General features: G+C 46.8%; 1 protein-coding gene across 2 annotated transcripts in view; it reads right to left on the bottom strand.

Moving 5' to 3' along the window:
* USP7 (ubiquitin specific peptidase 7) overlaps window positions 1–12439 on the bottom strand; it is a 75688-nt gene extending 63249 nt beyond the window's left edge. For both annotated transcript variants that reach the window (XM_013304674.3, XM_005244117.4), the window contains exon 1: window positions 11774–12439. In XM_013304674.3, the coding sequence (XP_013160128.1) occupies window positions 11774–11855 (82 nt within the window). In that variant the 5' untranslated portion in view covers window positions 11856–12439. The remainder of the gene's footprint in view (window positions 1–11773) is intronic.
* Between the last annotated feature and the right edge of the window lie 3851 nt (window positions 12440–16290).

Raw genomic sequence — 16290 nt, 5'->3', positions numbered from 1 at the left:
GTACTGAAAATATCAGAAGAAAAGCTAGTTTGGACAGGAGGTTAAACACAACACCCCCCCCCCCCCCCCCCCCAAATACATTTAGATTATGATTCAAGGTAACTGTTGGGAGATTTTAATAGGTACTTAAATCAGAAAATAGTAACCCACTACTAGTATAGGTGAGAAAGCTTAAGATCCTTCAGATGTATCTTCAAGTTCAAAAATGCAGGACTATTTTTAGCTACAAGGAATACCCTTGTGGAAAAAAAAAAGAAAAAAAAAAAACAAAAACACAAACACCCAACCAAGTGAAAACATTCAGAAGCAGACCTGCAATGGGAACAGTTTCACCCCCACAAATGGTTTGCATTTGAGCAACATTCAATTTCTGTAATTGTAAAACCATGTGTCTGGTACTAAGAGCTCCATAAGGCTGGATCTGACACTCACTCTTGGAACTTTGCTACAGCCCTGTCCCCTAATGCATGTCCTGGGGGAGACAGGCCCAGGTTTCAAACAAAGGGTCTTGGGAAAGTTTAAAAATCCCAAAAGTTATAGAAGTTATTAACAGCTTAAGAGTTCTCTCTCCCTCCTGCCTCCTCAGTCTAGCTGACCCACCTGTTTGAGGGGTCAAACAGTAAAGGAGAATGTGAACTAAGCTAGGTTAAAAATAAACCCAAAATAAGGAAGTTATTTTAAATTCAGATCCCTTCATTCATCTTATATACCATGTGCTCTCACACAGTTATGTCAGTGCAAGTGAGGAGGCAAAAGGGAGGCACAGAGGTCTAAAAACCCCAAAACAGCCAGCTCTAGAAGATAACTCTTCTCTTCTCTGTAGCAGTGTTGTTAAGAGTGAACTAGACACAAACTCTTCTGGCTCCCAGCAGCATATAGAAGTGATCCGCTATAATGAAGTACGGTACCCAGACCAAAATCCAGGACCTTCCGTGCAGCGTGTGCTCAGTTTTTGGTTAGACTCCTCTTTCTTGCGGGCACTACCCTCAGCTGCACGGCTGCACAGCACAGCCCCCCCCTCACACTGTACCAGTTCAGAGACACTTCTTGGATGTGGGCAATGTTTGATGCCTCTGATGCCAGAGAGGTCTAGCACACACACCTGCTAACTGCGAGTGGGCTTTCACTGTACTAATTTAAGAAAAGCTAGGTAACAACAATAATATTCTTGAATAAAAGGAGCCTTGAAGATGTGTTCCGTGTTGATTCAGTGCTACCAGAATAACTTTACTAGCAAAAGTGTATGTTGACACACTTGGACACATGAGGCACTAAGAAGGCTCCCATGGCTCACGTTCAGACCTTGACTATGCTGCACTTGAAGCAACCGATTACTTTTCTTGGATCTGACTTCAGTTCTGCTCTTCAAAGGTGCCACAAAGTACCTAAATTTTGATTAATCTTCCTTATTAGTTTGCAATATGGATTTACACAAACACTTGTGGGGCATGCATAATTTTTAAGGCAACCAACAGATAAACGTACTGAAAAGAACCGCTTGAGCCATGGTCTCTCACTGCATTAATGTTAACACCTCTCAGTTCATTATACTGAAGGCTACTGAAAGGTCTTAAATAATTAGTTAGAATGTTTTCTTAATCCAGCAAGAGAGGTCACTGACCAATAAAGCTGAAGTGGTTTTATCCCAAGTTTAAAAGTCTGAAGACAGATGTTGCGGTTCCACACACACTCCTTCAGTGGCAACACCAACATGCCCAGTCCCCAGGCTCACTCCCAGCCCTACACCCCGTCCTTCGCCAGAGCCAGCTCAGCTCTTCCTGCAGCTGCAGGGGCTGCAGAACCCACCGGTTTCACTACGTATCTCCAGCAAAGCAGAGGGGACAGAACAAAGTCACGGTGAATGGGGCTGCTTGTGAAAGACAACTGACACAAGTGAAACGAGATTCATTTTTGTGCAACTTTCTAATTATTTTTCCCCTTAATCTGTGCTATTATCAACATGAAGATAGGGCTTCCCCAGCAGAGCTCCGCTGGGGTAAGCAAAGGAGCGGCATAGCTTTCCCTCCTTCAGGAGGAAACACCAAGAATCCTTTCCAGTAAGGACCCCTTATCCGTCCCACACCAACCCTCTCCTACTTTGAAGCACACACTTCAGGGCACAGGTTGCAAACCAAAGCACGAGTCTCCTGAACAAAACAGGTTAAAAAAATAAGACAAATCTGCTGAGAACAAGAAAATATCTTAAAATCAATATGTAACTGAAGCCATACATTTGAAGAAACCAGGATTAGGTAATAATTGTTACACTTTTAGAATAAACTATTTAAAATTATTAATAAGTTTCCATTTCTAGCACAGTTTAATTTGATTTTACTGCTGCTTAATTTTAATTCCTCAATTGTAAGGATACTTTGAGAAAGGGGAACCCCCCCCCCCCCCCCCAAAAAAAAACCCTCCAAACTTACGGCTACTACCTTTGTGGCATGGCAGAAATATTGCAAAGCATTATACTAGTTTTCAAGGGGACTGTTTTTTTGGTGCAGGGTTGAAGTCCAAGAAGTATCTGAAACAGACTGAAACAGCGGAGACAAAAACCACACAGGAAGAATGAGAAGAGGGAAAGGAAAGCAGAAGAAAATTGTGAAACATCTCTACTATAAATTGCTACTAGCAAGGAAGGTTTTGTGCATGGCTTCTGACCCACTATTTAATTCATATAATTTACATAATTTATAGACACATTTCAGTAATCTCTGTGTTCAAACTTCTACTAGTATCTACTGTTCTTCAAAAATTAGGTTCACCCCTCAATACTATTAAGCGACTAACATTTAACCAGGTGAAAAATTCTTTAGAACAGGTCACTTCCTCACTGTTCCCAATGAAGAAGGAAATCTAACTGCCTTTAGTTTGATTTAATGAACAATAAAAAAAGGGTTCAATGCAGCCTCTCTCTGCTTAAGCAGATTTCCTTTAAAGAAAAGTATATCTCATCCTGTCTTAGCACTTGAAGCCCGTAAACCCATGCAACAGCATCCAGGTTGCTAGTCTAGTCAGCTCTAACATCTATAACAGAAGTAAACCAAGCATTTATCTAAACAGAATAATTAAGACAGGCTGTGAACGCAAACTTGTGCCTAAACATTGTTACCTGATTATGGTTACCAGAAATATTCTGGTCATAGGTAACTGAGACATATTTCATGACTACTGAACAGCAACAGCAGAGTGTCAGCTGCATCACAAGAGCTGCCCAGCTTTACAAGCAGAAAGGGGAATGCTAAGGTCTTCCCCACCACCAAGTGAAGTGACCTCTGTTCTTGAAAAAACACCAAAGATGATGCAGAAGCCACCATACCCCACCACTAGGATTGCCACCTCCTTCTTGACTGTCTAAAACAAAATGTAATTTTAGATGGAGGGGGAAGGAAAAAAAAAGAAGAAAAAAAAACAAGAAAAAAGAAACTGACCACTCCCCAAACACTTTTCAAACACTTTTTAATCTCTTGATTCTTTTCCAGTAATCAAAGACTATCAAGACATAAAAATGCAACAAGTTACTGTCCAAAAACTGTATTGCTAAGTAAGTGCAATTCAACAGAGACACTCCTCAAGTCACACAGGGGCCGGGGCAGCCTAGGGAGACCACATCAGTATCGGTCCCCATCACAGCTGATGAATAAAGCAGTAAAATATGAGAACAGGATCCCAGACGCAGGGTGGCCAACCTTTCTGATCTTAAGACCTGCAAACCAGAATGTTTGTATCACTACAAGCCACAACCCCCCGCTGCTGCCACCACCACGTCGAGCACAGCAGAAAAACTGCGGAACAACTGCAAGTTAAAAATGCCTACCTGAAAGCCATCCCCTACCTACCCTCCCACACCTACCTTCTCCTACTCTGGATGACCCATTTCACCATGAGGGCCAAATCACACAGGTGAGCAACAGCAGGGGGTGGCCCTCCTGCCCCAGCGCTGGAGGGGCAGCTTCTTCCTCAGCTGGGGTGCAGATTGTCCCCCAGCCTGCAGAGCACCCCAAGCCACTGCCGGAGCCCGAGGGACCGTGGGCATGGGCAGCCACATGCAAGGTGCTCCAGAGTGCAGCCCATCACATGGCCTGGGCTTCAAACTGTAGTCCACAATTTATCCAGTACTTTCACAGCTCAGAAGCAAGTTTTACACTGAAAATTTCCTACCTAGTCACAGAATAATGTGCTGATCTTATGCTGGGAAGTCTGTTTCTTTAATTTTCCTTCGCTTAAATAATGTTTATATATATCAACTCATTTATTAACTTAATTACAACAGATGTAAAGTCTCAATGTTTTTCATTCACAAATTAACCATTTTATGAAACAAATTTACACAACTAATCCCTCATCTATGTAACAGTAAGAATATTAATCTACTGAAATGGATTTGGAATGTAAAACCTTCACCAAGTTCAAATAGGTGTTTGCACCCTCATACTTTTATCGAAATCACCATCAAAGTTCTGCTGAAATGTATCAGTGATGTTAGAAAATAACTCACTGAAACATATGGGAAGGAAACTCTCCTGTTGTGGAAACACATAACTATTCCTTTTTGTAAACACAGCTCAACAGGAATTCACCCAATTGTTGTATAACATCACATTCAGAGCCATAAACCAAAATTATCCTTAAATCTTTACAAAAACACACATGCACAACTGGAGATGCCAATTTTTTTTAAGAACATCCATACAGTAGCACCTTGTGAAATCACCAGATGATCAAGCTTAGAGCTATGGTGAACACCCATAATACTCCTACACATCCTTTCCTATTTACGCTAGGAAAAGGGAAGTTATGAAACATTACCTGAAGAATTTTCACAGATTTCTGCATTTAAATCAAGTTTATTGCAGTGCATTCAATCCCTTAACATACAAAATAGAAAGCTTCCCCAAGTCCTGTTTTCCAGCACTTCTACAATGTTTAATGTCAAAGAGGTGTGACTGTATTAAAACTCACCTCCTCTCCTGGGCTGCAAAACAGTGTGGTACTGCTAACAAAACAAATCTATTTTGAACTTTCTCTCATAGGACATTCCAGCTCACTATCCAACATCTTCCTCTGGCTTGTAATATGATTTGGAGTGCTCTAGTCAAGGCTCTAGTTTCGATGCAGGAAACCCCAAGATGTTCAGGATGCCTCAAAGACCATCTATCTCCACGTACCAGCATACACACAAGAATAAGGTACTAGTGTTTTCTCTTCCCCAATTTAAACAGGATGTTCTTGGCACATCATCTCTGAGTGGCATCACTCTGGAGCTCGCTTTACAGCTGCAGCTAGGGAGAACTCCAGGTTTGCAGACGCTGAATGTCCTGTTCTCCTAAGATGTTTCATGGTACAAAGCATGATGGTTTTGTTCAAATCCTCGCTATTAAATGGGTCAGGAATGACTTATTTTGGTGATGTTTAAACCAGCTGCCAAACAGCAATTAAAAACACAAACCGAGACACACTATACTGATTACATCACGGAATTTTAGTTTTATCCAAATTTACCTTTTAGTCTTAATCTCCATATTTTTAAGAGATTTTGCTTTACAAATACGCGTGCTGTTACACTGAACAATCAAGCTGTGTTATTCTAGATGCATATTAAGTCCAATATAAAACAGTCTTCAAACATGTTTTTCTATTCTGAAGAGAATCTCTAAGATTCCTAGACACCACAGTAAAAGACTAACACTGTCTTCCGCAAACTGCAAATATTCAGTAGTTTCAGTATTTTCAAAAATCTGTCTACTAATTTCCAGAAACTTTATTATTTCTAGTTAACAAAATCTCAATCTTCTAAGGAAACTATGCAAATACAAGTCAGAATATTATTTCCAAGCTGACCATTCTTCATTTTGCTGAAAAGTCGAACTCCAGTGTTTCTGAGCCTACAGAGCTTATTTTACTACAATCAGGAAGCCAAGCCGGGGACAAAAAAAAAAAGTTTAGCAGAAATATTAAAATGTGTTAAAAGTCTACACCTGCAACAATATGCAGAGATACATTACGCTACAGCTGTTGCCACTGATTAGGTGCACTTTTACTCTTTTTGTTAGTGTATCAAATTAAAATGCTAAAACCATGGGAGCACAATACATTATCTTAAGTGACCAATAAAAAAAATGTTTAAGAAAATAACACTGCATCTATAACAACTTGACAAGTAAGATAGCCAGTCTCCAGCCTCCATTCTACTTGCCAAGACACTTTACACTGATTACCAATGTCAAAGTAGCACAGAAGAGATTTTATATATAATATACATACGTATCTGAGGGGCAAAAGGACACTAGTGCCTTGTATTGCAGGCCACCCAATACTTACTCCTTCACAATCAACGTTCTACAGCCACAAGATAGGAAGCTAAACTAAAGCAAATGATCTGAAACACCTCAAAGCACAAACTAATGCAAACAATTAAATTTATTCTCATTTAAGAAAAATTCGATGCTTCAGAAGCTCTAAACCAGTTCATTTTCACCCTTACCCCAAATATCAAATGATGTCATGCAAGATGTACTGGCTAAACTGGTTTAACTGCTACAAACTGGATGCACTGTTCAGATTTTCTTGTGATAAATTATTCTGCAGCAATGAAACCAATTCAATTAGTCTCAAACAACTATCTCCATCTGCTTTTTTAAAGTTTGGGATTATGTTACTTTAACACATAAAACAATACTTAGCATAGGTACCTAGTAATGACAGGTAGCAGATTTTACCTCTAAATTCAGTCAATAGCACAGAACAACTGAAGTGGAGTAATGAAGTCTGATATATACATAGTTCAACCTGAAGAGCGTACTATGTACACTTCCCTCTTAATTTTACACACATTTTCCACTATTTCCACTTCTCCTTCACAGAAAATTTACTAGAACTGACAACCTATTGAGCACCCACTTCATGAAGAATGCGCAGAAGAAACGCCAGACATAGTCAGCACTCTTCAAAAGTCACCGATGCTCAGTTGCCATGAAGCAACAATCTCAGAAAGATGCAACCCACACCTTTTCCCAAGGCCAAGCATGCTGTTTCCAGAGGTACTAAATGTTATCATTACTGGGATAAGAGACCAGGCCTGGTTCTTCACTCTAGGTATAACCTCACAGCATTAACTTAATTTTGCTTGTTGTCTGCTGCATCAGCGTTTTTCTCTCCCCTCACTTGAGCATCATCTATTTCATAGAAAAATGTCAAGGCTGGAGAGAGGAAGGGGCAGAGTCGTGTGATGAATTTAGTCTGCATATTCTCCTTTCAAACACACAGCCTCACCTTATCACCACCTGCCTAGAAGTAATATAAAAGACAGTGAAGGTGCTCAGGGAAAAAGAGAGATATGGGCCTTCAGAAGAAAGGTATGGAAGCAGGCAAAAAAAAATTAATGCTGTGTTATGTATGCAAATTATAGTATTCTTAAGTCCTGGCAAATTAATAACGAGGACAAAACAGAAGTGGGAAGTAAGCACTCAGAAGACAAGCAAAAAAATGTTATGTACTTGACACCAGCATCACACAGTGGGTCAGAAATCTAGTAAATTCCATCAGCAGTCAGCAAAACAGGAAAGAACAGCAAGCCACAAACTTTCAATTGCATGGAAACTACAGGAAAGTGCAATTGTAAACTTCTCACATACATACATACACAGGCAGGTTATTGTTTTTTCTTCCTGTTCTTCGTAAATATCTTGCATCATTTCACCTGCAATTCAAATCTCAACTTTAAACTGCAACAATAAGGGAAAAACTTAAAAGACAGCATTGCCTGGGAGGCTGCAGAGCTGACACAAGGAGAACTCAAGTTCTGAACTACCAGTCACCACTCTTCACAGACTGTGACACTGTCTTAGTAAGCTTGTGCTGGCTACTTCAGAAAAGAAACTTCCATAATGCAAAGCACACATATGTGTGTAACTATGGGCAGAGGCTGAACCTACAAAAAAGCAGATTCAAACTATAAACAAGAGAAACTTACAGTTACTAAGCTGCAAATGAGGCTTTCCATGAAAGAGCTTTATGAAATACCTAGATTTGTATTAAGCCAAGTTCTTTGAAGTGCAAACACCTTTGTGGAAAGACGTTACAGAGGAAACGTACATAAAGTATCAGGAATTGGATTCAATTACACTTTTTAGAGCAACTCACTAGCAACTAAACAGCGGTAATTCTTTGCCTGATAAAGCAACCTACATACCCTACTCACACAGTACGGAAAAACTACTATTTATTCCTTCCACTAAATTTATTTAGCATACAAATAAACTCTTCAGAATTTCTACAGGATAATTTACTAATCATCACCCCAAACTGTTAATTTATCTAAAACTCGGGCACCAACAGCTTATCCGCACACTCCCACTCTGTTTTGGCCCAAAGGCAGCCACGGCAGCAGCCAGAATCACATGCTTTTATGTGGCAATGGATGAGGGGTGCACACAAAATCCACAGCTAGTGACAGAATTTGGCCAGATAACCGCCAGCATCTGTGCCACCTCAGGCAGCCCTTCTTGTTCCTTCCCACCCCAATGCCAAACCTCCACCACATTCATACAACACTAAATCAGGCTGCATGGTGAACCAAATTAAAAACCTAAACTACATTTTAAAACCCCACTTTTTGTTTTTAATTTCAAGTACTTCATAGTCACAGGGAGTGCACTAGCCCAACCTCTGGCATGGCGCACGAGATGAACATGAGCAGCAGCCAACACCATGTTTGTCCAAGTGCACCCTCAGCTAAGGAAGAGGCTGCCTTCAGTCCAGGGGATGCAACCTCTGCAACAGTTCTCATAAATTTAAGTTTCCCTGTCCACATATCACTACTGCAAAGCCTCAGTAAGGCTAAAGCTGACTACAAACAACATCCACAGGTAACAGAAGACTAAGTACACAAAGAGGTGATTTGTAACACCACAGCATTCTAGCTAAGTACTGCAAGTAGGTGAGCCTGCATCACACCTGGTCCCACTAAGTGGGTACCTACCCCTTATCGAGGCTGTCGTTGTTTCTTCATGATGCAGAGATTAATTTTTCTTTTCAAAGGGAATGTCTTCCTCCCGCCTGAAGTCTGAGAGCCTTGTCTAGCACTACTTTCGTTTACACAGTCTCCATAAGGTCATCAAGGAAGAGTAAATTAGTCATAAGAGAAGGGAAAAAACCAGGGACATGAGAGCAGACACTCAAAATACCACATCTGATTTAATCCTAGTGTAATTCCACACTTTCATTACTACATCTGAAATGGTTATTTCACTCAAACATTGTTCATCTAGTACAGCTGTACATAGAATAAGCAAACCTTCACATGATTCGAAATCAAGATGTGCAATTTTCCACTGCATTCTTCACATACCTCCTAAATCTAACATGATCACTCACAGAAGAATGGCACCCGACAATGTTCTGTACATGTTAAAATTAAGCTAAGTACATGTTATTAAGTATTTTCAATACTGCATGAAAGCATCTCAAGAAAGCTCAAACACCCATACATTAAGAGGGTGAACACTGTTTTATACACTAAGTGAATATATACACATGTCAACTTTTATTAAAAGTTAGCAATAATCTGATCTCTGCGATCTTGTAAACTTGAAACATTTCTCAAGAAAAATCAAGTATTGCAAAAAAACCTGCAAAAGCTGAACTTTTTTGGGGTTGTTTTTGCATAAGTGGACAGTTCTATAAACTCTCACAAATTAGCAAGTTTGTAGTATGACCCAGAATCAGCTGCATGCAGCCTAACAGATCTGAGAGAGGTTTCTGAGATAGCGCTCTATTCTCTGTGTCACCATGTTGATATACACAGACTTTTTCCTCACCCCTCCAATGGAGGTAGCCCACCAGTGCAAGATTTCCACAACCATCAAAGGGACTTCTACATGGATTTCTGAATGCCTGTATCCCCACTGACAGAGGGGATGCAGTCCAGAGAAGTTCAGAACAACTTTAAACTGCATAAAAATGTTCAGCATTTCACAGCGTTCCCAGCATGGTAGAGCATCAAGCTCATAAAAATCAAAACAAGAACGTTAAATACAATCAATATTCTAAAGGACTTGAAAAGGATATTGCAAAAAAGCAGATTTCTACAGGCTATCAAACAAACTGCTGGAAAATATAATCCACAAGATGTTCGTATTTGTACACATACAAGTTAAGAGGTATATTTTAAATCGGCTCCTTTTATGTATTTGTCCCACAGTGTATATTAACACCACATCGGAGATTTTTCTAAAAACTAAAACGAGTCACTCCAATAGTAAACAAGTTTTAGCTATTATCTGACGAAATGGAGATTTACGTTTAAGAAAGCAAGGCTTTATGTAATGACCTTCTAATCTTGAAGTGTAATCTCACAGCCGCTGTGACAAACTTCCACTAAAACACCTTTGCTCCTCCCGATTCCAATGGCCATTATTTAGCTGAAAGGTGCATTTGCTAAGTCGATTGCCACGTTTCCGAGCAAAATCTCTCGTGGTGGTGAATATTTATGTCACTGCTGATTAAAACGGCAGTAACAAAATCGGCATCCTCACGGCCAGGCATTTTCAATGATATTCGGGTAGTTGTTGGTTTTGACCTCCAAGTCAAATACCATCGGTACGAGCAGCAGAGTGTGGCTGCCCTTCCTCAGGGAACAAAATCCCGCCGTACACTCGCCCAAAATAATTTTCCATCGCTGAAATCGGGCGGGAGGCGTTGTTCACAGGGGGTGGGGGGGAGGATGCGTAAAAATAACAACACAATGCCAAAAAAAAAACAACCAACAAACCACCAAAAAAAAGCTAAAGGCACCGCCAGAGACTGCACCGGACGGGAGCGGGGAACAAGCCTGAAATGTAGTGCCTCCTTTACGAAAGCAGCGCAACTGCATGACGGTGCAGGATCCGGGCCGCGGGCTGTGCAGGCGCTACACATGGCCAGCGCTGCCCGCCGACCCCGCGCTAGGCCCGGCCGGCAGCGGGTTCTGTAAATAACCCTCGGAGGAGGGTTAATTAAAAATGGCGAGCAGCGTGGCTGCCTGCATACAATGCGCGGCCGGGCCGAGCCGCCGCGCCACCCCGCACGGCCCCGGGCAGGGCAGGGCTGCAGCCCACCGCCCACCCCGCCGCAGCAGCGGGGCACACCGGGCCAGGCCAGGCCCGGCCCCACCGCCCCCGGGCAGCCCCCGCGCCGACCGCGTCCCCCCTCCCCGCGGCAGAGCTGAAGCCCTCCCCCCCCGAACCACAACTACTTTCGGGCGGACCCCATCCCCCCAGGCCGAGCGGCCCCCCTCGGGGCGCGGCCCCGACGCCCCCCCCGGCTCCTCTCCCGGCGGCCCCCACCAGGCCGAGGGTGCGGGGCGCTCGGCCGCACGCCGCGCCCCGGGGAGCGGGGCTGCTTTTGTAGCAGCGCGTCCCCCGCACCCTCCCCCTCCCGCGACATAAATCCCCGCAGAGCCCCCCCCCGGGGCCGCCTCCCCCGACCCCACACCGCCCCAACTTTCCCCGGTGTCCCCCCACTGCCGCCCGGCGCTGCTCCCCGCGCCCTGGGAGGGGGGACGGTGGCTGCGGCGGCCGGGCACGGGACGGGGAGCGGCGGCCGGCCCTGGCCCTGCCCGCCGGGAGGGAGGGCCGGGCGCGTTCACCGCGGCGGGAGGACAGGCGCTCCCCGAGGGGGACGCGGCGCCGGTGGAGCCCCGGGAGCCGGCAGCACGGCGGAGGGGCGATGGAGGGTGGTGGGGGAAACTCCTCAGAGTTGAGGGCGCGGGGGCCTGCCCCGGCCCTGGCCTTACCTTCCATCTCCATGTCCTCGGGCTCGCTCAGCTGCTGCTCCCCGGGCTTCTGGTGCTGCTGCTGCTGCTGATGGTGGTTCATGTCGGGCTGGGGCTGGGTCTCGGCGGCGGCGGCGGCCTGGGCCTTTCCCGCTGGGGGCTGCAGGCCTGTGTCGGGAGGGGAAGGGGCGGAGGAGCGCCGGGGCCTTGGCAGCGGCCGGGACTGGGCGCCCGCCTCGGGGGGCTGCGGCTGGGCTCCGGCGGGCAGGGAGCGGGTAGCCGGCGGAGGCAGCGAGACGCGCACGTATTTGCTCGCTATTCGCCCAATCTCGGCGGCGGCACCCGGTCGGGGGAAGGGGGTGGGGAGTAGGAACCGGCCGGGGGTGGCGGCTTCCCCGGGGGCCGGAGGGGAGGGGACCGGGAGGAGGGGAGGGGGGGACGGGAGACCAGGAGTCAGGGCCCGGCGGCGGCGCCTGGCGCTTCCCGCTCCCCCGGCGAGGTGTCCCCGGCGCTGCGAAGTCGGGGAGGCGCCGCGGGGCCCCTCCTCTGCCCTCCCGCCCCCCCCAGCGCCCCGGCAGAGCCGCTGGCCGACGCCCGGCTCGCTGCTCCCGGCCCGAGGGCCGCCCCCGTTGCCTGTGCCCCGGCGCGCTGCTGCCGCTCCGCTGCCGCCAGCGCTCTCTGTCTCAAAATGGCGGCTGCGGTAAACGCCGTGAAATGTCACATCCGCATGAGGGGCAGCCCAGCGAGCCGGGGAGGGGGAGGCAGCGCCGCGGCCGCCCCGGGAACAGCAGCCGCCGCCGCCACAGGAGGCCGAAGGGGCGGGGCCACAGGGGCCGGGCCCGGGCGCTGCCGCCGCGGCCTCCCCGCAGGCCGCCGCCACCTGCGCGCAGCCCGGGGAGCGCCGCCGCCGCCGGTCCGCGCCCGGCCGCAGTTGCCCGCTCCTGCTGTCGGCCCAGCGCCGAGGCCCCGGCCGCCGCCTGACGGGAGCCCCGCGCCCGGCCGCGCCTCAGCGGGGAGCGCCGCGCCGCGCAGGCCCCTCGTCGTGCCCCACAGCGGGGCCTGGCCCCGGGTCCCCGGGCCCCACAGGGCACCGCCCGGGCTCCGGCTGGGCCCCGGGGGCCTCCGCGCCCGCTGCGGGCACGATCCTGGCCGGGCGGCGAGGCCAGCGCGTGTGCGCCCGGGCACGGGGCTCATGGCGGGGCCTTCCCGGCGCCCGGACACACGCCCGGCCCGCCCGAGGTGGGCCCTGCCCGTGGCTCGCCCCGGCCTCTGCCCGGGCACCGGCAGGCAGATAAAGGGCCAGCTGGTCGGGCGTGTGGAAAGAGGCGAGAGAAACCTGCTGCGAACCAGGCTGCCCCTCGCCTGGGTGCCGCCGCCGCTGCTGAGGAGCCCGGCATGGGGACGCTGCCCCTCCTGGGGAAAGGCTTCCCGGTTCCCCGCGGTGGAAGGAGAAGGCAGGGCTGCGGGGGCATACATAGCGCCCGGCTGGTCCGGTCTGGGCTTGGAGCGAGGAAGGAAACGACTTTGCTTAGGGATGAGAGCACGGTTGGAAGGCTGTGCAGGGGCACGTTAAACCATCCCGTATTTACGTCCCGGTCCTGGGCGATGGGCAGTGGGATGGTCTCTGGCGGGAAAGGCTCCGGGCGCCCAGACCTGGGCCTCTCGAGGGGACTGAAAATGTACCCGAGCAGACAGTGCTGGCCTGGCTGCAAGTGGATAAGTGACTTAAAGGTTTATTTATTTTTCTCGTTTATAAAATGAGCAAGTCGAAACAGATCTGGGGGACAAGACCAGCCTGTCTGGGCTCCAGCTGGCCCCTTCTTAGCAACACGGGAGTCAGCAGGAGAGGAAAATAATTCTGCAGGGCTAGAAAGAAGGAAAATAAGGAAAGTTGAGGATATTAGTGGGAAGGTTGGTTTTTAAAACACTTAGTCTGATGGTTTCCTTTCCAAAAATACATTTTGACTTTCCCCGTTGTTCCTCTGAGTTTTCAAAAGCTGTTTGAAGAAAAATTATTTACAAACCTGGACATGGTTTGTTGCTCTTGACCCAGGCAAAAACATGACAAATCTGCTAAATCTGGGTTTACAATATCCCTGGGCAAAAGAGGGAGGCTAGGAGAGAGCTTCAGACAGAGACTGATGCACGTATCTTCAGTTTCTTAATGAATTAAACGTTGAATTCCCCACCGCCAATCTTTCCCTATAATTACCTCCCAGAACAATTGCTCTTTCCTAACAGCTTCCATTCCAACCTCCTAAATCATACACAGGTTTAAACTCATCCCTCCATCCTCTCTCCACAAGTGATCCCCAATACAGGACGAACCAGTGTGTCTCAAGAAGGTGGCTACGGGTTATTATGCGAGTCTTCAGCCACGGACACTGGGTTTGTGTGCAAGGAATGGCTAAGGAAAACAATTTCACTACTGCAGAGAACAAGTCCTAAAGTTAACCATAAGCCAATGTTATTGTACGGGTTAAAAACGTTCTTTTATCTACAGAAACTTCTCTGAGCTTCAGTTAATGTTAAGGTAGCTAATTTTCCAAAAGTGTGCACCTACTGTTCTAGAGGAGCAGAAGACATGCAAAATGCATCAGTATGATGCATCCTTTGCTGTAGAAAGGGTGGTATGGAAGAGAGAGGCAGTTTTCCTGTCTGTAACTGAACACAGGAACAATGTATCATTAGTTTGTGAAGAGGGCATATCACAATCAGGTGCTTGATTGTATATTGCTAATTTAAGTGAACTTTATCTTTTCAGAGTCCAGCTACAATGTGGACTAAAGTACCTTATAATGTTTTGAAAAGACGTGAAAATGTGTCGTTTATATTGTGTGAAAATAGCTGTGAGTAAAGAAAAAAATCCACTGAGAATTGATTCAGGTACTTATATTTAAGAGGGAATAAATTTTAAGTATGTGTATATAAAAATCTCAAATGCATTTCTGAAATAATTAAATAGTAGGTATTTTATACTATCAGCCAGTGGTTGTAGCATTGTGATATGATTGTTTCTAGACAGGAAACAGAAATCTTATTAATTGCCAAGCCTAAGGTGAAGTCCAGACCTCAACATGTGCTAACATTTTATTTCAACTACATAAAGAATACTTCTGCTGAATATTTCTGGCCCATTGCCACTCCCTCCTAAAACTTTCTGCAGTTCACCTTTCTCTAGTACAAGGCACAAAAGCTCTGTCCTTTGACAGAAAGGACGGCCACCTTTTGTACAACCACCTGGCCACATCATTGCTGCTGGCATTTCACTCAGCCTCTACTCCAACACTGATACCCCATCACTTACCTATGCAGCTGTTCCATAAATTTATTATTTTCTTAATAAACCTGTTCCTGTGCTGCACACCCCATCCTCAACAGCCATATCCCTCTACAAGTGATTCCCATCTACTGCAGTTCTGACAGCAATTTCCTCATGCAGAAGAGTTGGGTAAATCCCTGGCAAGGGTTACTGATACTTAAAACAAATAACAAAGAAAAAAGAACATGAGCAGGGACATGATGAATACAGGCTATGTATCTGTTCCTATTGCTTTTATTCTTGCCCTTCCTTTTCCACTCATTCCTTTCATTTCCTACACCCACTTAACTGAATCTCGTCTAAATTTAGGTTTCTATCCTGTCAACTAATCCAGTCCCTCTTGGCCCTTGTGCCCACACAAGCACTGGGGAATCTGGGAAGCTGCACCTGAGCAAAGGATTTCATCCTCCAGGTCTAGATTAGTAGGCAAAGGAGATCCCTTACTGTGTGCTCCTCAGGGTCAACAGGGTTGTCGGACTTGCTGCAGCCTCCCGGCATTCTCTCCACATTAGTCATCGTAACGAGAGATGAAGTTAAAGAGGTGCTATCATCTTTAAAAATGCCATTGAAGAAATGGGCTTCGTTTTGTGAGGCTGACCTGCTCCCGACCCTCCCTGAAATTTAAAAATAAATCCAACTCAGGCTGTTTATTTTTAAAACACTCGCAAGCCAGTGTTCATCTGCCTGTGTGCCAGGCCGAGCCTTTAGGCACCGGGACGAGCCCTGCCTCTCGGCTGTGTTTCTGCCCTCCAGGTGAGGTCCTGACCTTGGCAGAGCTGGGGAGGCTCACCCTGCTGCTGCCCCTCACTGGGACCCCCCCAGCTCCAGCAGTGCCTGATGGACACTGCAGGGAAAACTGTAGGAGGGAACCGCAGAAAACTGGGCGGAAGGAGCGGAGGAGGACGCTTAGCCCTTCCTCTGCCCCATGGCCGAATCAGCTAGACCAGGGCTGCCTCTGCCTCTGCTTGTTCCCTCCCTGCCCCTCAGCTGCTTCAGGAAATCTTGCTTCTCGCTTGGCTCTATTCGCTGCCCTGGATTCAGCTTCCAAGATGTCCTCTCCTGGCCAGTCTCTACACTTCCAGCACCACTTATGGTGCTCCATAACACGTGCAAGTGGCCGTGTCTATAATTAAGGAAATTTATAGCCATTTAATGACAGAAGAGCAATTACACCAGCACACACCCTTGATGTAGATGCGCTAAACCAGCAAAACTG

The sequence above is a fragment of the Falco peregrinus genome, chromosome 5 (assembly GCF_023634155.1).
Source record: "Falco peregrinus isolate bFalPer1 chromosome 5, bFalPer1.pri, whole genome shotgun sequence".
In the NCBI taxonomy this organism is placed as follows: Eukaryota; Metazoa; Chordata; class Aves; order Falconiformes; family Falconidae; genus Falco; species Falco peregrinus.
This window is presented reverse-complemented; position numbering and strand designations above follow the sequence as displayed.